The following is a 19,389-nucleotide window of genomic DNA, read 5'->3' as shown; positions in this document are numbered from 1 at the left end:
CTGAGCAGTGGTTCTCAGCTAAAATTTACCAATCTCTCAGAGCTGCTCTGAGCAGTCACACTCAGAAGGAAGGTGGCAGATTATCTCCTTTGGTCCTAAGGGTGCCCCAGGTGGGTTCAGAGAGCACAGGATGCAGTTAGTGGCTCAGAAATGGTTTGATTCTCTTGAAAGAGTAAAACAAGCAGAAAAAAAATACCAGGAACTGTTATAATTCAGCTCAGATTCCCCAAAACTGAAAAAAAATGAACTTAAAAATAGTGCTTTTCCATGACTAGATTTAGGAGATTCTTTCTATTTACCACTGGTTTACTACTCGTTCTGTATTTAGTCTTATATTTGTTTTCTGCAGCATGGGAAGGGAAGCATGGGAAGGAATCCACTGTGTGGTCATCAGGCTTCAGGAGCTAGGACTTCAAAAGGCTCCTTGGGAAGATCATGAGATGTGTGATGTGAGGGATGTCAGAGACCCATGACAGCATAGCCTGAGGGTGTGCAGAGAGCAGCTTTCTGAAACTGAGGACCAAAGAGGGTCCTACTGAGGGATCAGGCTGTAAAGCTCTCCCTTCCCCTACATCCTCTGCCTCTTGCTCCTAGCATGTGTTTTCAGTGTATAATACTACACTGTGAGCCTTAGGCTGCTTGACAGCCAAATCCCTGTTTTCCAGGGAAAAAAAATGTGGAACATATGGTAAAAACTAGGGCTGGGCAAAAAAATATGTCCAACATTGCCACTGGGGCAGTGCAGTGGTGTCTGCTCAGCCTGGGCATCAGTCTCACCATCAGTCAGGCATCAGTCTCTCCCTGCCTCAGAAAAGCAGAGCGATCCTCTGGCAAAGTAAGAATGAGTTAGATCTGGACCCTCTTTTTGCTTTTGTCAGCCTTGTGACCCCTGTTGCTTTCCCTCCTGGGTTTGCTAATCAGCAAAAGTGCTTGTTCTGAAACAAGAGCTTTTTCCACTATGTGCTGCCTCTTCTTCAGCTGGTCCTTCAGGCTGTAACACTAGTCCATGAGCTGCAGCTGTGACATGAGCCCAGAACTGTCAAAATGGAGAGTGAAACTCTGCACAGCTCTGCTGAAGGCTTTTTTTTAAACCTTGCAGATGGATTAGAAAGGGGCACAAGTTACAAGACTCACGTAGGAAGGCTACATCAAAACACGGTCCATGCTCTGGTGTGGGATCAGGTCTCTCCTTGGAACCTGCGTCAACACCATTGTGGTTGCAGTGACTGAATCACTCCTGTTATAAGATCTGATTCCTGGAAAAAACATCTCCGCTTTCCAGGGCCACTGCAGATCTCACTGTCCCATGATACGCTGGTAGACACTGATTGCTCTTTAAGTGCTTGGGGTGAATAAGGGTGACAGCAGAAATACTAGATATTATCTGTGAAAACATGTGCAAAGACAAGCATTCGCAGCCAGCTCTTCTTGTTACAAGCTCTCTGCTGGCTGAGGCTCCTGCTTATGTTGGCCTGTACCTTGAGATGTACAACATGAGCACACCCTGACGCAGAGTATCAGGGAGGGCTGGAGGTTCAGAGCTGAGACTGAACTAATCCAACTATGCATAATTCAGCAGCCTTCACACTTGCATAATTTATCCATTCTTATTCCTACGATCTTCCAGCATTGATATCGCAGGAGATTGTGCGCTTGGATTGCTTGGAGGAACCATTGGCCATTAGCTCTATCTCACAGTGCTCATATTGGTGAGGCAGAGCTTGGCACATGCAAAACTTGAGCAGGTGATGCTCCTTAAAAAGAAACACTTAATACATTTTAGACAGGTAAGTCTTCCACTGGGAAACTTGAACACAACGTTCTCCTAAGTCACTTCTATCTCTGTTTTTAAGTCCTCTTCTAGAGGTTTGACTGTCCTGTAAACAGAGACGACTTCTCCACCGCATTGAGAGTTGGTTGCTCCACTGTAGGATTCCAAATGCTGCCAAATATTTGGATCATATACCTTGTCTCCATGTATTATCACAAGGATTTAAGCACAGGCATCCACTAATACAGGATGCTGCTTCTTGCTGTGACCTTTTTTGTGTATCTTGATGAATACTAACCTTGTGCCTGGTCTTCAATGTTGTCCAGCCACCGCCGCCTGGGCGGCAGTCCCCAACTAAGAACACAGTGAATGGAAGTCCTTCCAAATGCCCACGATTTGTCAAGATCAAGAACTGGGAGACAGGCTCCGTGCTTCATGACACTCTGCACCTCAAGACCGCAATGGTGAGTAGAGTTCATAGGACTGGCCCAAAGTTAACTGAGCATAACTGAGTGGATCACCGTGTTTCCAAGATGTCTTTACCTGGAAATGCAGAACTGGATGAATTCAGGCCAGTCTTCTTGTTGCTGGTGGTTTCTGAATTTCAAACCTCTGGTGCAATAAGCTGGGTGAGAGGGAAGTCCATCTGGGATAAATAAGGAAAAGCACTTGACTTCATGCCAAGCTGAGGCAGGAATCTAGTGAGCCCAGATTGTCCATGTCAGGTGGGACAAGAGATGGCTGCATATGCTTACTCTTACACATTACTAATAGGTGTGAAAACAAATGAGCTGGAAGTGTCCCTGTCTGTCAAAGATGCCACCAACCTTCGTGTAGCTAATCGCTGGCCTTCCCCAGCCCAGCTCACAGTAACTGAAAGTGCTGCAGTAACCCAAGACACACTTGTCTCCTTCTGTCCCTTCAGGCCACCGCATGCACGGAGCAGATCTGCATGGGCTCAGTAATGACTCCTAGCCAGCATGTCCGCAAGTCAGAAGATACCAGGACAAAAGAGGAGGTGCTCCTCTTGGCTAAGGACTTCATTGACCAGTACTACTCCTCCATAAAGAGGTAAGTATTGACTGGAGAAGGTTGCAGCCCAAGGCTGCTACTTATGCTGAGATGTCACACATGATTTGGTCTTTCACACTTGCAAGCAAAAGCAGGGTGAGTGTTGTGGTTTAACCCCAGCTGGTAACTAAGTACCAGCAGCCACTTGCTCACAGTGAGACTGTGGTGCTCCATGTGCAGCTGGAGTTTCATTCATAGCATTTGTTGTGTGCCTCTATGCAAATTACTGACCTTTCCCATTTGCACTTGGTCATCTGTTACCTGAAAGCACAAGTGTGTGTGAATATGTGCCCACATGTGCTTAAGAAAGAAAGAACTCATGCCCAGGTGGAAAGCAGCAGAATTCCCCGCCCTCCACCCAAGCTGGCAACTGCCATATTCTCTGCTCCTCACCCGTGCAGATCTGGCTCTAAGGCGCACATGGAAAGGCTGGAGGAAGTGACCAAGGAGATTGAAGCCACTGATACCTACCAGCTGCGGGACACTGAGCTGATCTATGGAGCCAAGCATGCCTGGAGAAATGCAGCCCGCTGTGTGGGCAGGATTCAGTGGTCCAAGCTGCAGGTAAGCACCAACTCCACTGCAGACAGCTGGCACATTGCCTGCCAAAGGATGCACTGGAGTTTTGGAAAGGCAAATTTTACTCTTCAAATCCCCGGGGAAGCACAGCACAGATACAGTTGCGGGTGTCCAGCACACAGCAGCTCTGCACTCCTTGACAGTGGTGGGGGTGCACAGCAGGGAACTCAGCAGAAGCATCTGTGGGGTAGGTGTAGCTGAGGTGTCTGTCTTTGAAATGGGGCCAACTGGAAGGTGGTGCTTAGAGAACATTTTCCAAAATCAAATACTGCTCCAGTATCTTACATGTTGCTTCCAAAACTATTGCTCTGCCTTGAAAGAGGCAGCAGGACACACTCATCCTTGGTACAGAGATGCTATGGCTGGCTCAAAGCCCTTGTGACTAGCTGGAAGCATAGAATAGGATCTGAATTAGTGATCTCTAGTGGAATCTCTTGGTACAGAGATGATGTCTCCGTCTGTAAGCTGCAGCACAATTCTTGTGGCTGCTTCACGCAGGGTACAGGCACTGCCTGGGGCCAGGAGGCTGGGCCTCCTTTTCTCCCAACTCAGCCTTCAGCCCTACTGTTCCACTATTTCTTTTGGCACATCTGAACCGTAAGGGGAGCCATTTCTGCAAGAAGTTGTCTTCAAGCCTCCTGCTGACCCTCTTTCCTGGTTGTCCATCCTTTTGTAGATGCCCCGTCCCTGGGAAACATTCAAGGTCGGTTTGGCTGGGGCTCTGACCAACCTGATTGAGTTGAAGATGTTCCTGCCCATTGCAGGAGGGTTGGACTAGGTGACATTTAAAGGTCCCTTCTGACCCAAACTGTTCTATGAGTCTATGATTCCTCATCCTCTTGGTGTCCCTCAGACCTGACAGACCCCTATCCTGTTTCAGCTCTGAGTCTTGATCTACAAGAGACAAAAAGCAGAAGCCACAATTCTTGGTGGATGAGCTAGGAACTGCAGCAGGTTGGGAGCACTGGATTGAGAAGGTTTTTGCCTGAGCAGCAGATGACTCACCTCTCCTAAGCAGAAGGGGCAGCTGTGTGATACCCATGTGTTGTAAAGGCAGAGAATACATAATTATGGAGCTTTAGATACCTAACAAGTCACAGTGGTCTCTAGAGCTTTCCCTGTGCTGTTTCTTCTGCTTTGCTCTGCCCTAAGAGTTGGAGCATCCTATAGCATCGCCACAATTGCTTCTACTGTTCCAGGTGTTTGATGCTCGGGACTGCACCACAGCCCATGGGATGTTCAATTATATCTGCAACCACATCAAATATGCCACCAACAAAGGGAACCTCAGGTGAGCCATCTGGGAGTCACCAGGGTTTATATCTGAAGGCCTCTGGGTGTGTCAACCCAGCTCTGGGCCCTGCTGACGTTACCTCCTTTAGCAGCTGTTGCACAACAGGATGGATGTAGCCAGCACCTGTCCTGGGGAGCATCAGAGGGACCTGGTATCAGGGGAAGGTGTCCTGCAGGTTCAAATATATCTCTTCTTGCTCTCTGTGGGACCTCAAAGGGCAGATTTTCCAATTATTTCTCCTTTGATATATTCTATATCAAATGCAGAGCACAGATTGTTTTTCAGACCTACCTGAAACCCTGTGTTAGCAGCCAGCTTCCACCTGGAGCTGAATTGCTGGGTATTCACCAGCACTGCCTCTTCCTTCCAGATCTGCTATTACCATCTTCCCGCAGCGCACAGACAGCAAGCATGACTTCCGCATCTGGAACGCTCAGCTCATCCGCTACGCTGGCTACAAGCAGCCCGACGGCACGATCCTGGGAGATCCCGCAAATGTGGAGCTGACAGAGGTACCGGCTGAAGCCATCCTTCTGGGGTACCACGGGTGTGGGACTGCTGGGGGCATGCAGAAACTCTGACCACCCCAGGAGTGGGGAGGGTGCTGGGTCCGGCAGGGTTTATCACATCCACTGTGGTGCCATGAAGTGAAGCTGGGTTTGTCTCACCCTCAGATATTTTCCCAGGAATGAAAGCTGTTTCTATCCATGCAGGAGTTGGTCATAGCTGTACCGAAAGACTCTTATCTCATTTCCTTTTGCTGAGAAGGGGTCACTTAGTGGTGCTGAGGGAACTGTTGTGGGAGGACATGTGTGTCCATTGCTGTCCTGAGCCACTGGGAATCAGAAATGGCATTTGCCTCATGCTGCTGCCTGTTGCTGCTGCCCACACAGCACCAGGGCTCTGCTGAGCTCAGCTCTTCCCAAACGCCTCTGCTTTTCTCACCCATTTTCTCCTTCACCATTACAGGCACGAATAGGGTAAGCAGCTTTTTCAGAGCTATGATCCTACCTGAGGATCTAGTTCTAGGCTCATTTTCAGCCCAAACCCCCCTTTCTTGGCCATGGGTTGGCTGTGACAGGCAACCTCAAGTTGTAGCTCCCTTGGATGGAGGTTATTACTCAACCTGTAAGGGCATCAGAGACGCTGTTAGGAGATCCTGCTCAGTGCCATGCCAGTCTGCCCATAACGCTTGAAAAGCAGGTGACCTGCTGGGACTTCTAATCCCATCGTTGTTTTGCCTGTAGATCTGCATTCAACAAGGGTGGAAGGCACCACATGGGCGCTTCGATATCCTGCCTCTGCTCCTCCAAGCCAATGGCAATGATCCAGAACTCTTTGAAATCCCCCCGGAGCTTGTGCTGGAAGTGCCCATCCGGCATCCCAAGTAAGTCAGAGTAAGCCCTAAAACTGCTCAAGGGGCTCAGCAGGACTGAGCTCTGGTTTCGTGCTAAACCATTTCCTGTGCTTGGCCCTTCCTTGCTGTGGTTTGGGTGCTTTACTGAAGACCCTCTTCTAGGTCTTCGCTCCACTCTGATGTAAAGCTGGCAGAGTCTGGAGGTGGAAAGCAAGTTGTGTCCTTGTCTCAGGGCTGGTTTTCCTTTCCTTGAAGTCTACCAGGACTTATGTCACTCTGTAATGCTCCAGATGTATCACTTTCTCCCCATAAACAGCTCCTGAGGGAGATATTCCTTCCAGGAACCATTCTGTTCGCATGTCCTTCAGCCTGTGGCTGGTAGCAATGCAGCCTGCTCCATTCGCCTGCCTGCTTCGGGCAGGGGAGGCCTTGCTGGTTGCCTGACCATGTTGTATCCTGGCAGGTTTGAATGGTTTAAGGACTTGGGCCTGAAGTGGTATGGTTTGCCAGCAGTTTCCAACATGCTCCTCGAGATCGGTGGCTTGGAATTTTCTGCCTGCCCCTTCAGTGGCTGGTACATGGGCACAGAGATTGGGGTCCGGGACTATTGTGACAACTCTCGCTACAACATACTGGAGGTAATTCCCCATCCTCAAGGAAGGCAGGTGCTCCTGGGGTGCAGTGGGTGTGTATGAAGTTACTGGGGAGCAGGCAGGACACTGGGAAAGTGTTGCCTTGAGTGGGAGAGTACAGGACACCTAAGTCTCCCTTAGGCGGAGCCACATGGCCAAGGGTGTGATGAGCTGGCAAGTATTTTTGTGTCCTATGGGGCCAGCTGCTACCTAAAACAGTGAGTGTGATGCCTATTGAGCTCCACATAGACTTCTCAAAGCACCTTATTGATCAGCAGGCACCTGGTCATGTGCTTGATTAAGGTCAAATGCTAGGATGTGGTGGGGCTGAGAGGATGCTGAGACACCTCGTGACTCCTCAGGGACATGCCTGCCCACAGGGACCCTCCAGCTGGCCCCTCTGGAGTGCTATGCCTCGGGGACTCCCCACACAGAGGACAGGGTGACTCAGAGACAAAGCCAAGCCACGGGGAAATGCTGGTGCAGGCAACCTGCACCCATCAAGGCTGGTTCCTTTGCCCTTCCAAGGGACACGCTGTGTTACTTGGAGGGGCTGCATCCCTCTCCAGTTGCTTGAAAACCAGAGGGGTGAGAGCAGTGGTGTGTGTGCCCATGCCCGTCTGTGATCGTGCCTGGTGGAAGGACTCCAGGCAGAAGAAACTAAGAACAGAGTTTTGGGAGCAGCAGGGGGTCTGGCATGGGGAGAGGTGCAGGGATCTGTTCTTCCCAGCACATGGATCACCACCATCTCCTGCTGTGCCACAGACGTACCCATTTCCTCTCTTCCCACAAAGAGCTGCTGCTCTTGATGGCCCTTTTCAGCAGCATTTAGTCATCTTCTGGTGCTTGGGGGTGGAAGGGAGGCCAGCCTGGCCTCGATACTCTCATGGAGAGGAAAAGGCAGGACCACGTCTTCTCAGGGGAAGGCAAAATGCCAGCCCCTTGTTACAAGCACACTGCCCTGCCCTTGTGCCAGCCTGGGTCCCTTCTCTGCCTTCCTCTCCCCAGGCAGGTATCTTCAGTCCCTGGTTTTTGGCAATTAAAAGTGTTCACCTTCCACCCTGCTTTGTTACAGCAAGTGGCCAAGAAAATGAATTTGGATATGAGGAAAACATCCTCACTGTGGAAGGACCAGGCCCTGGTGGAGATCAACATTGCTGTGCTGTACAGCTTCCAGGTACCTGAGCAGCAGGACTGTCTTGTTTGGGTCACGCTTGAGGGACACAGGGATTGGATGGGACAAGTATGGAGACATCTGCCCAAGGACAATGGCAGCAGCTGGTATACTCAGCTGAAATTGGGCTGTGCCTTCCTAATTTTGGGCTGTTCCAGGAGCCTGCAGTGAAATTTAATAATCTCTGTGCCCTGGATGTTGCAAAGACAGCACCACCAGCATCTGAGCTGTGCCATTGCAGAGGGAGTGCCCCGAGGGGTCAAGATCCAGCCCTTCTGTCCCATCCATGAGTCAAGAATTGGCTCAGGTTCTCTCCCTGCCTGCACTTAAAGGTTGAGTAGCAAAACTAGTCCTTGGTAACCCAACTTCAGAGGGTGGGAGTCCTTCCCAGAGCTGGATCAGAGCTGCTCCTTGAGTTGTGCAAGCCATGAAAGAGTTCCCCAAGGGGCTGAGCAGAGGATGCTCCATGCCATTCATACCACCTTAGTCTTTGCTTGGCCCATGACAAATAACAGGAGGAACAGCCATCCCATAGCACATCTACTCATGAAGGACAAGGGCAGCTTTACAGCCTCCTTGGGAAGACCAGGGTCACGAGCCACCTTGTGTTGTCTTCAAAGGTTACGGTCCTGTAAGACCATGGGAGTGAGCCAGATTCGGGTCAAACAGCTCCAAATGTAAAATCTTGGCTTTTGCCTTCTGGACTGTATTAACCCACAGCTGTTGACTCTGCTTTCTTGTCCCTCCCGCAGAGTGACAAGGTGACCATTGTGGATCACCACTCAGCCACTGAGTCCTTTATCAAACACATGGAGAATGAGTACCGATGCCGCGGAGGCTGTCCTGCTGATTGGGTGTGGATTGTCCCACCAATGTCTGGCAGCATCACCCCAGTTTTCCATCAGGAAATGCTCAACTACCGTCTCACACCTTCCTTTGAGTACCAGGTACTGTCTGCACCCTACCTGCCACCAGTGCTGCGTGTCCAAAGGTGCAGCCGAGAGCAGGGTGAGAGCTGGAGCTCAGAAGATGTAGGAAGGAGAGGGACACCATCTAGTCCCTTCAACAAGCTGTCCCTCGAGGCAGCGAAGTCCATGAACAAGTCTAATTGATGATTCCCCCCCCAAGGCAGTGTAAGAACCCCCTGGATGTTACACCTTTTCTCAGGGCAATGGCTTTTGGGCCCTCCAGGAGAACATGGGACACCTGAGCCCCCAGCTTTCATGCTTGGATCAAGCAGAGCTCCCCACTTTGGAAGTGCCTAATTTTGCACTTTGATGGGTAGGTGAGGAAATGACCTGGTAGTCACTGTATCCCTCCTTCCTCCAGCCCGCAGGGATCCAACAATTTGATGGGGGTAGGGAGGGGGGGCCCAGCAGGCCAAACAGTGGGCTGAAATGCTGATGCTGGAGTATTTAACACTTCACACCATGGGAAAAAGGCCCCTAAGCAAACATGCCCTTGTCAGCCAACTGTGCCTGCTCCACTGGTTTTCACACAATGTGACCTTTAGTCAGAGCCCTTAAGGAACAATCACAAACCAGGAGCAGTCTGTTCATTTCTGTAACCAGTCCACAAGGAACCCCAATGGTTCCTGGCCCTGATTACAGACAGCCACCTGCAAGGGCACTGAATTACCTTCTGCATGCTTGTCCCTTGCTTCAGCTGCCTCCCCTTCCCAAAGGGCCTCTCAGGAAAAAAACCCAACACATACACATGGGCTGGGGAGGGGGAAGGATGTGTTTCCATTGCTTCTCCCCTTCTGGTGTTGCCTTTCTTCTTTTCCCCTGTGGCTTATTAACGCTCATCTCAGAGGTGAGAAGGCATTTGGCCAGATGCTGTTACAAGCCAGCAAGGTTTTATTATATAGCAATTTTTCTGTGCATACTCCTTTGCCCAACTGCCTCAAGAAGCCCATGGGGCTCCAAGGATCAGGGACTATACAGAAGATCGAGAGCTGTGAAGAGGTCAGCTAGTCCTCCCCTTCATGACTAGAGGAATTCAACACTAAGTGCTGTGGATAGAGCTTTTCTCCAAGCTCTGAGCACTGCCCATCAGCTGCTGCTGCTCTTCTTTCTCCTAGCCGGACCCCTGGAACACCCACATCTGGAAAGGGGTCAATGGGACACCTACCAAGAAGAGGGCCATTGGCTTTAAGAAGTTAGCAAAGTAAGTACCAGTGGGGTCTAAAAGGCCCTGTAGTGTTTGGGGCCAGTCCTGGTTTTGGGCAGCTCTGTTTGCTGTGCTGTTTGATAGTGCTACCCTATGGATGTGTGCAAACTGATGGGTTGTGAACCCAGAGGTCAGACCACTGGAATCTTTACCTGCCAAGAGGGATATATGGAGAACGGGCAGTTCTTTGAACACCTCATTAGTCCACTAAAAGGGGTGTGACCAGGTGAATACCAGATGCTGCATGTAGCCTCTTCTCCCAGGCGTATTCGTTCTCCAGAAAGGTGATCTTCAATGCTCAGGAATGGCTTTCTCACTTCTTGGGGGCCTGTTTCTCCTTTCACAGCCTCCTGGGGCAGAGAGATCACCCATCACCGTTCAGCACCATGCTGGTACAAGCAAGATGAAACTCATGTCCATATTTCTTTTTTTCTCACTGACTCTTTAGTTACTTGAGGAGCACTTGTCCCACTGCATATCTAAATCTCCAAACACCCACTCTGAAAGGAAAGGGGAGATAGGAATGAGGAATCTCCCAACAGGTAGCAGATGGATCAGTGCCGAGCTGAGATTTGCACTTCATGGCCAGTTGACCTCTAGTAATGGGCCATGCAAGTCCCTCTCCCCTGCCAAAGCTCCTAGTCAGCAGGGGTGTAGGAATGAAGTGTAATTTGGACCCTTTTGCTGATCCTGGGCCAAATGCCTCCCCCGTGGGCCATTGGCAGAGAGGTTCTTGTAGGAGCTGCTGGCTCCGTGGCAGCAGAGCCCTGGGCCAAGACTGGGGAGGGCTGGGTCTGCCCCAGTATTGGTGGCCAGGCTGCCAGGTGGCCTTGTGCTGTTCACAACACCTCCCCACCTTCAGTTTCCTTGAGTGCCTACAATCAGTTTGCTCCCACTCTTCAGCTGTCACCTTCTGTAAGCTGTTTTCTATGGCGCATACCTGAACGTGATCAGCAGCTGATGAATGTACTCCTTAGGCTGACACTGGTGCCTGGGTCTGGGCTGCAGCCCGAGGCTGGTGGAGAGCACAGAAAGATTAATTGAGCCATTGCATTAGAAGAAACAATGCTTGTATTTATGTGTGTGCGATTGATAAATGATTTTATAAAAATGTGAGCATGGCAGGTAATTAAAAAAAAAATATCTCCATTGTTCCTGATGTAGGGTAGAGGAATTACTTTTGTAATTTACCTTTAATTCTGCCTGGATCTGAACTGATCAGCTGAACAAGTGGTGGACCGAGCCCAGCAGTCCCGAGCGTTGCACTTGGCACTGGCTGCAGCATGATTTTGATGTCTGCTCAGACAGGCTGTGCTGGTTCTGGCCAGATCAGAGCGTTCAAACCTGCAGTCCCTGCCGGTCCTGCCCCTTCCCTCCCCTGGGGCCAGGGGACATTGCCATCATGGGAAAGCAAAGGGGCAACTTTAATATGAAGAACTAAACAAAGGAGTGGTAGTATAGCAGCAAATATAATGCTCCTGAGGCTGACTTCGACATGGAGGGAAGCTGCCCCGGGGAGGCAGGACGTAACAGACTGGTAGGGTTTCCACCTCTTCTTTCCTCCCCTTTTTTCTTTCCCTGGGTGATTTTCCCAACCTAGAACATGTCTTCCCTCCTTGGCAGGGGGAAGCTGGGCTTCTCTTCTCCTGCCAGTGTAACCAGTCCAGCTGCAATCTCCGTTCCCTGTAGCTCATCTGAAGGGGACAAAGGAGTCCTGCTGAACTTGATCACCCAGGGCAGGGTCTGATCACCCTGTCAAAGTGAATCAAGCAGCTCTTATTCTTGCAAAGGCCACAGAGATGCTCTGTGCTCTCTCAGCCCCTCCCAAAACCGTCCCTTCCCTATTGCAACACACCAGACTAAATCCAGACCTGCCTTTCTGGTGACCCCATTTAAAGGCTTGATGGTCCATGTCAAAAAGGTGAAGATAGTCTTCACTTAGGAAAAATAATGTTAATGTGATTATGAATGGCCCTAAAATAACAAACTTGCCACACTGGGCTTGGTGCCTTACCATGCAACCCAAAGCTGGCTCATGACAGCCTCCCTTGTCCCCCATCACTGTGCTCCCACTGATGCCAACCCAGCCATCAGCACTAGCAAAGACAAGGAGCCAGTGTTTTTAGCCAGGATTAGAGATGCCAGTGACCCCTCAGGGCCCCTCTGACCTGCTCTCAGAGCTGAGCTAGTGGGGAAAACGAGAGCAAATGCATCCAGTCATGATTGCAGCCACTGAAGGCAGCCAGCTGGACACAGTCCTGCAAACACTCAAATAAATGTGCAACCTCTCAGCCTCAGGAGGGCTGTTCCTCTGAGTAAAGTTCATAGTTTTGATGGAGTGCAAATCAAAGGAACTACAGCAAGCTTCAACTGACCTTCTCAGTGTCTCAGGGCTTTGTATGTGATATGTGGAGCCCAGGCACTTCTGCTTGCCTAGAACACCTTCAGAAAGGCAGCCAGGTAGGATTTAAACACATGAAGAGATGGAGAAGCTACTGTTTCTCCTGTAGCTTGGGCTCTGGTTGGTCTCCAGCTTTTCCTTTGAGGTTATGTGGTCACTGCTTTCAGCTCCTGCTGCCCCTGATTATTCTTCTGTTTCTCTGTCCCTGCAGAAAGACCACCTCCTCACTTGGTTTATCCATGCAGGTATTGCAGTTCTGTGTTCAGGCTCCTCCATGCAGCCTTATTCCCTGAGAAGTCAAGAAAAACACGCTTTTCCATAGCTTCCTGGTTTAGTATATAACAACGAAACCAGTGATGCTGCAGCTTTTTAAGGCAGGCTGTTCATTTAATAACAAATAAAATGGTGTGAATAGTCTGGGCTAGAGGGACTGACAAGGAAGCAGGCTCTCTTACTGGGAATTATTCTTGCTTCCTAGGGCTGTGAAGTTCTCAGCCAAGCTGATGGGGCAGGCCATGGCCAAGAGGGTCAAAGCGACCATCCTGTATGCCACTGAAACAGGGAAGTCGCAGGTCTATGCAAAAACTCTGTGTGAAATCTTCAAGCACGCTTTTGATGCCAAGGTATTGTACTAGCTCCCAGCCCCTGCAAGATTATGTGCGCATCTGGTTGGCTGTTGGAAAATACAGGGCTCACCGCATGTGGAGCTCCCCAGTTGCCAAGGGTCTTAAGCAGCTCCCAGGATATGACCTTGTGGGTCTGGATTAAAGCCTGCATGGGAATTTTTCCAGCTAATTTCCATCTAATAGTCCTGCAGGCATTGTAGCATACATACATCTACTGCCTCTCCAGTGGTAGTCCTATGGTTTGTCCATATCCCTTGAGCCTCTTGTTCTCATCTTCCCTGTGTGGAGATCTCTGCCAGTGCACTGGCATGAAGTCAGCAAGGATATGCTGCTCCCATCCCCAGGTGGACAGGAGTTCATCCCAGGAGACCAGCTGATGGTAGATCTCCCCACTAAAAGCCTCTTGCTAACGTCTCTGTTGCTCCCAGGTGATGTCCATGGATGAGTATGACATTGTGCACCTTGAGCATGAAACCATGGTCCTGGTGGTCACAAGCACCTTTGGCAATGGAGACCCACCTGAGAATGGAGAGGTAGGGCATAATGCAGGGATGGGTGACTACAGCAGGGGCGTGAGCAGGGGACAGGCAGTGGGTAATGGGGAGAAGCAGCCTCTTTTTGCTCAGCCTGAGCTGGAATGGCCCCAAACAGATCCAGGTGCTGCTCTTGCCTGCCTCCAGCCTGTTCTGAAACAGGGATATCTACTTATTCCCTGCTGTGAGACAAGTAGTTACTTGTTGCTAGTAATCTGTTGCTAAATTCATCCTGTACAACTGATGTCAGTGTCACACAAGAGGTGCCAGCCCCTTGACTGGGGAGCCACGACCTCATCCAGCCCTGTACAATAACAGCTCCGCAGGCTGATGGGAACAGCAGAGAGCAGAGCCACAGCCCGGGCTTTGGTCACAGCTTCGTTTCCTGCAGAGACTGGCAAAACTGATGGCCTTGTTTTATTTCTTGCTGCAGAAATTTGGCTGCGCGTTAATGGAGATGAAGAATCCCAACTCCAACCTGGAGGAAAGGAAGTAAGAGCACTCCAACCCCCTCCCTTCCCACTCAAACCCCAGAAAGCAGGTGGCCCCACAGCCAGGACAGCCTTCTTCTCTGCTTTGCTCCTCTCGGAAGGGGATGTGAAATCCTCACGCAGGTTTCAAGTTTGCAAAGATTCAAGGGATGGGACCTGCCTGGAGGACCAGGGGATTGAGCAGGTGGAGGTCCCAGGGAGGATAAAAGCACTGACTCGGGCATGCCTGTGGACTCCAGCTTATAATTCCTTGGGCTGACATTTTCAAGCTTGTCTCTTCAGCTGTAAGAGGCAGGCATCTATAAAAAAAAACACCTAAAAGCAGGGATTCCCCCCAAACCGTTGAATCTGGGAGCTGAGGCTGTCCAGGAGACACCAAAATAGTAAGACTTGGAGGTGGAAGGGAGTTCCCAGTTATGTGGATGTAGGTGGGGGAGGGCTTGAGAACCAAATTTAACTTCTTGCATCATGTGAAAATATTTCTAGAGTAAATAAGAGCTGTTATAAATTCTGGCTGTGATGTTTGTAACAGTGAGTCTAGAAGTGGTACCTTGGAGACAGGGTCTGGGTTTTTAGAAAATCCCTCCTCGCTAGAAAATGAGCCTTGAGCATCCCAGTGCATGTCCCAGAGGCTGGGAAGTGAGGGCAGCCAGAAAAGTGTTAATCATTTGGGGCCTCCTCTAATTTTAGCTATTAAGTACAATGTATTTCGCTTAACTGGGACACTGCTCTGCTCTGGAGTCTCTCCTGAATTAACACAGTGATGCTTGCAAGTGGCAAAAGGCTTCTCCTTAATTAAGGAAGAATTAGCACTGGCCAGTGGTACAGTGCAGTTTAACCGCCCTAACTTTCTGCTTGAGCAATGCAGAGCAGTGCCAGTGGGACTGAGAGTAGTGACAGACACGTCAGGGAGATGATTTGTACCTCTCCACTGCTGATGACACAGTCCCGAAGTGGTCTCCTTGCTGTGCAGCCAAGTCACCTGGTGGATTCCACAGGGCTTGCGAGCCAAAACCCTACTAGGTGCCTTAGCAGGGACAGCTGACAAAACGGGACATGCAGGCTGCCCTGGAGGTTTCTGGGTTGAGAAGGGGCATTTTGCAAGTGGCTTTCACCCCAAGGATCTTCACTTTTTGGGGCTAGGTTTGTGCAATGTTGGGTTGGGTGTAGACGTGTCACCCATGGCCAGCCAGGAAGATTTGAGGAGGACAAAAGCACCTGAGCTCAATGCTGGCTGTCCCAGTCACCTCTAAATGTAATTTAAGGGACTAGCAGGAGTTTCTGAGAGCCAGGACAGCCTGTGACTTAGTTACCTGACAGCAAAAGAGGTCAGAGTGCTGGAAAGAGCTACCTGCAAGGACAGATCAAAAGGGTGAAAGCTATTTTATCTGGAGGAGACAGAAATGTCGTGCGGTAGCAGACTTTACACAGGGAAAAAGGTGATTGTGTAGGCAGAGGGAATAAATTGCTCCACGTGGTCCCACCACTATAGGCCAAGATGTCATGGCTCTATAGAATCATAGGATGGTTTGGGTTGGAAGGAACCTCAAAGATCATCTAGTTCCAACCCTGCTGCCCTGGGCAGGGACACCTTCCACCAGACCAGGTTGCTCCAAGCCCCGTCCAGCCTGGCCCTGAGCACCCCCAGGGATGGGGCACCCACAGCCGCCCTGGGCAACGTGGGCCAGGGCCTCACTGCCCTCAGTTTCTTCCTTATATCTAATCTAAATCTGCCCTCTTTCAGTTCAAGCCATTCCCCTTGTCCTATCCCTACACATCCTTGTAAAAAGCCCCTCTCCAGCTCTCTTGTCGGCCCCTTTAGGTACTGGAAGATGCTCTAAGGTCTTCCTGGAGCCTTCCCTTCTCCAGGCTGAACAACCCCAGCTCTCAGCCTGCCCTCACAGGAGAGGTGCTCCAGCCCTCGATCATCTTTGTGTCCCTCCTCTGGACTCACTCCAGCAGGTCCATGTCCTTCTTACGCTGGGCCCCAGAGCTGGACGCAGAGCTGCAAGGGGGGTCTCACCAGAGCGGAGCAGAGGGGCAGAGCCCCCTCCCTCGCCCTGCTGGCCACGCTGCTGGTGATGCAGCCCAGGGTATGGTTGGCTTTCTGGGCTGCGAGTGCACATTGCCGGGTCGTGGTGAGCTTCTCATCCACCAGCATCCCCAAGTCCTCCTCAGGGCTGCTCTGAATCCATTCTCCTCCCACCCTGTATTTGAGCTTGGGATTGTCCCAACCCATGTGCAGGACCTTGCTGACATTAAGCTTGAAAAAAAACCTTTTGCAATGAGAGGACAACAGGGAGGAAACTGCCTGGGGAAGAGAGGCTGTGTCAGCCTGGCATCTGGAAAAAGGTGGAGAGAGCAGCTCCTGCCCGTGCATCCTGTGGACCCCTGGCTCCATGCCCACTGAGGGATGCTGAGGGTGGCTGAGACCACCCAGGGTGGGAACTGGTGACCTCTCTAAGCCACAGTGTCTCAAGGACCCTCCCAGGGCACTGCAGCTGCAGCTCTCTGACCACAGCCCAGGGGTTTTGCTGCGGCTGTGTATTTGATTCCTTATGTCTTACAGCAAGGGTTTCCTAAGGGTTTTCAGAAGCATTCATAAACCATTCCCATTTAAGGATCCGCTGGATCTTTAATATATATATTAATAAGGATAACATAGTCCATGCTTTAACAGTCACACCCCACCAGAAGGACCTATTCCTTTCAGCAAAAGCTGCTGTTGCCCCGACCTTCAGCCCAGCACCCAACTGGGGAGTTTGGGCTTCATGCCCGGCTAAATCGGTGGGCTGTGCTGCCCTGCCTTGGCCACGTAACCCAGGGTGAGAACATGGCCCAGGGACAGCAGAGAAAGAAGTGGGTCCATCCAGATGTAGTGAAGCAGAAAAAGCATGAGAAGTCTGGCAGAAAGGAGGAGGCTCTGGAGCAGAGGTGGAGCACAGGGCTTTGCAACCCTGGTGGTTATTTTGCTCAGGGGTTGTCTCCTCTGCATGGTGTGCCGGGTACAGGAGGTCTGCTGTGACTCATCCACACACTACTGCTTCATTGCTCTGGCAGTATATTTAGAAACTCTTGTGTAGAGCAATTTTTGAAGATGGTTCAATTCAGAAATACTTCTGCTGCTGTCAGATTTTTTTCTCTGCTCCCCTTCCCCCTCCTCATCCCCTTTTCTCTCACTCGTTTGTTTTTTTACTTGCTATGAATGAAAAACCCTTCAGAATATCTGTTCAGACATATACCCGACCTTGTGTGCAGGCAGGGAAGGACAGGTAAAGCCAAATGTCCTGTCAGCTGGGAGCAATGTGGTGGCCAGCACCTGGGTCAGCCCACTGGGAGGTGACTGGAGGATTTCATGGAGAAGACCAGGTCCAGCCAGGGGCATGCAGCATATAGGTTACTATGGCTTAACCCTGGGAGGGAGCACATTTCTCTGCTCTAGCCACTGATCACGGTGCCTGCTCATGGAATATTGAGCCCTGAGCTCTATTTAGGTCTCCTCCACAATCTGGTCACCTTTGAGCACGCAGCCTGGTGAGAACCACAGACACATTTGTCACCACTGTAATACTTGATGCTGTCGCTGTTCACAGGAGCTACAAGGTCCGTTTCAACAGTGTCTCCTCTTACTCGGATGCACGGAAATCCTCAAGCGATGGCCCTGACTCCAGGGACAACTTTGAAAGCACAGGGCCCCTGGCTAATGTCAGGTAGGTAGGATGGGGTAGAGGTAGCAACCTCTTGTTGCAGAAGGGACAGAACAGGATGTGGTGCTGCACAGAGCCCCTTTCTCCTACTGCAGCTCTTATATAAAACATGATGTATTTCTGTAATGTGCAGATCTCTCCACAGTCCCTCCTGCTGATGGTGGTGGTGGTGGTGGAGGAGGGGGAGACATCAATGTCCTCCCCAGCTCAGCAGCCACAGCTGTGCCACCTCTTCGCAGGTTCTCTGTATTTGGGCTGGGATCACGTGCTTATCCCCATTTCTGCGCCTTTGCCCGGGCAGTGGACACCCTCCTGGAGGAGCTGGGTGGAGAGCGGATCCTCCGCATGGGAGAAGGAGATGAGCTCTGTGGCCAAGAGGAGTCCTTCAGGACCTGGGCCAAGAAGGTCTTCAAGGTAACCCACTTCCCTTGTGCTCCAGGGAGGAGCAGGGGGGAGCAGGACACAGGGACAGAGAAAAGCTGGTAGTTAGAGTAGGATCGAAACCCAGCCTCTCCTTCTCTACACCAGGATACCCAGCCATCACCCTTGCCCACAACAAAGAGGTTCTCCATATTTTGGTAGAGCTGATGTTCTGGTTTGTGCTGACTGCCAAAGGGTGAGCAATGTGCTGACTTCCTGCATTATCCCAGATGCCTGGGGAAGGAGGGCACCATGAGACATGCCCATGGCCACTGGTATAGCCCTACACCTTTGGAGGCTCCTTCTCCATGTGTTGGCTGAGGTGGGGTGGGACAAGGCAGGTCATGGGGCTTGGTCAGAAAGCCCAGGGGCAGCAGGGAGATGCCTGAGAGCCTGGTGCGTGCTGCAGGCAGCGTGCGACGTGTTCTGTGTGGGGGACGACGTCAACATCGAGAAAGCAAATAACTCCCTCATCAGCAACGACCGGAGCTGGAAGAGGAGCAAGTTTCGCCTGACCTATGTGGCTGAGGCCCCGGAGCTCACACAAGGTATGAAGAGGGGGTCACCCCAGAGAGCTCTGGGCATGGGGCAGGTAGAGGAGAAGACATAGTGGGCTCAAGCTGGGGTGAAGGGGCCAAACCTCCTTACTCCTTCTGTGTTATATTCCCAGCATTTCAGTCTTGCCTTTCCCCTCCATCACATGCACAAGGAACAGTTTGTCATGGTCTGAGATCCCTCTGGCTGGTCCCTGTCTGTATCTGTAACAGAGATGTTGGGATATGATCTGATCTCCCTCCTCCTGACCCCATTTTTTGAAGCAAAGAGCTGGAAACCTGGGAGCTTTCCAAGCTTGCTTTGTCCAAATGCTGCTCCACTGAGCGTTGCGGTGCAATGGCAGGTCCAGCCCACCGACACCTGGCCCCTCAGCACGGCTCCTGCAGCTGATGATCTGCCGCACTGGCTTAGCTCTTCCCAAATTCAGCTGCTTTGCTACCAGCCAGGTGGTACTGGCAGCAAGAGGTGCATGCCTGCATGTGAGGGCACGTCCCCACACCTCATGAGGGTGGTTTCAGAGTCATCCTTAGTCACTAACAAAAGGGACACATGTTTGGTTTCCCCCCCTGGGTTTCTGATCCCCCAGGCTCACTGGAGATTTGCGGA

At 51.0% G+C, this 19,389-nt stretch overlaps 1 protein-coding gene across 1 annotated transcript in view; it reads left to right on the top strand.

Annotated features, from left to right (window-relative positions):
- NOS1 (nitric oxide synthase 1) overlaps window positions 1-19,389 on the top strand; it is a 66,005-nt gene that overhangs the window by 30,360 nt on the left and 16,256 nt on the right. The window contains exons 4-19 of the mRNA XM_013295770.3: window positions 2,098-2,235; window positions 2,697-2,842; window positions 3,244-3,406; window positions 4,621-4,712; window positions 5,086-5,227; window positions 5,963-6,102; window positions 6,536-6,710; window positions 7,780-7,881; window positions 8,631-8,825; window positions 9,962-10,047; window positions 12,930-13,074; window positions 13,506-13,610; window positions 14,044-14,102; window positions 17,695-17,811; window positions 18,048-18,222; window positions 18,638-18,776. Coding sequence (XP_013151224.3) covers window positions 2,098-2,235; window positions 2,697-2,842; window positions 3,244-3,406; window positions 4,621-4,712; window positions 5,086-5,227; window positions 5,963-6,102; window positions 6,536-6,710; window positions 7,780-7,881; window positions 8,631-8,825; window positions 9,962-10,047; window positions 12,930-13,074; window positions 13,506-13,610; window positions 14,044-14,102; window positions 17,695-17,811; window positions 18,048-18,222; window positions 18,638-18,776 — 2,119 coding nt within the window. The remainder of the gene's footprint in view (window positions 1-2,097; window positions 2,236-2,696; window positions 2,843-3,243; window positions 3,407-4,620; window positions 4,713-5,085; window positions 5,228-5,962; window positions 6,103-6,535; window positions 6,711-7,779; window positions 7,882-8,630; window positions 8,826-9,961; window positions 10,048-12,929; window positions 13,075-13,505; window positions 13,611-14,043; window positions 14,103-17,694; window positions 17,812-18,047; window positions 18,223-18,637; window positions 18,777-19,389) is intronic.

The sequence above is a fragment of the Falco peregrinus genome, chromosome 2 (genome assembly GCF_023634155.1).
Source record: "Falco peregrinus isolate bFalPer1 chromosome 2, bFalPer1.pri, whole genome shotgun sequence".
NCBI lineage: Eukaryota > Metazoa > Chordata > Aves > Falconiformes > Falconidae > Falco > Falco peregrinus.
Note: the sequence above shows the minus strand (reverse complement) of the source record. Positions and strands in the feature narration are given on the sequence as shown.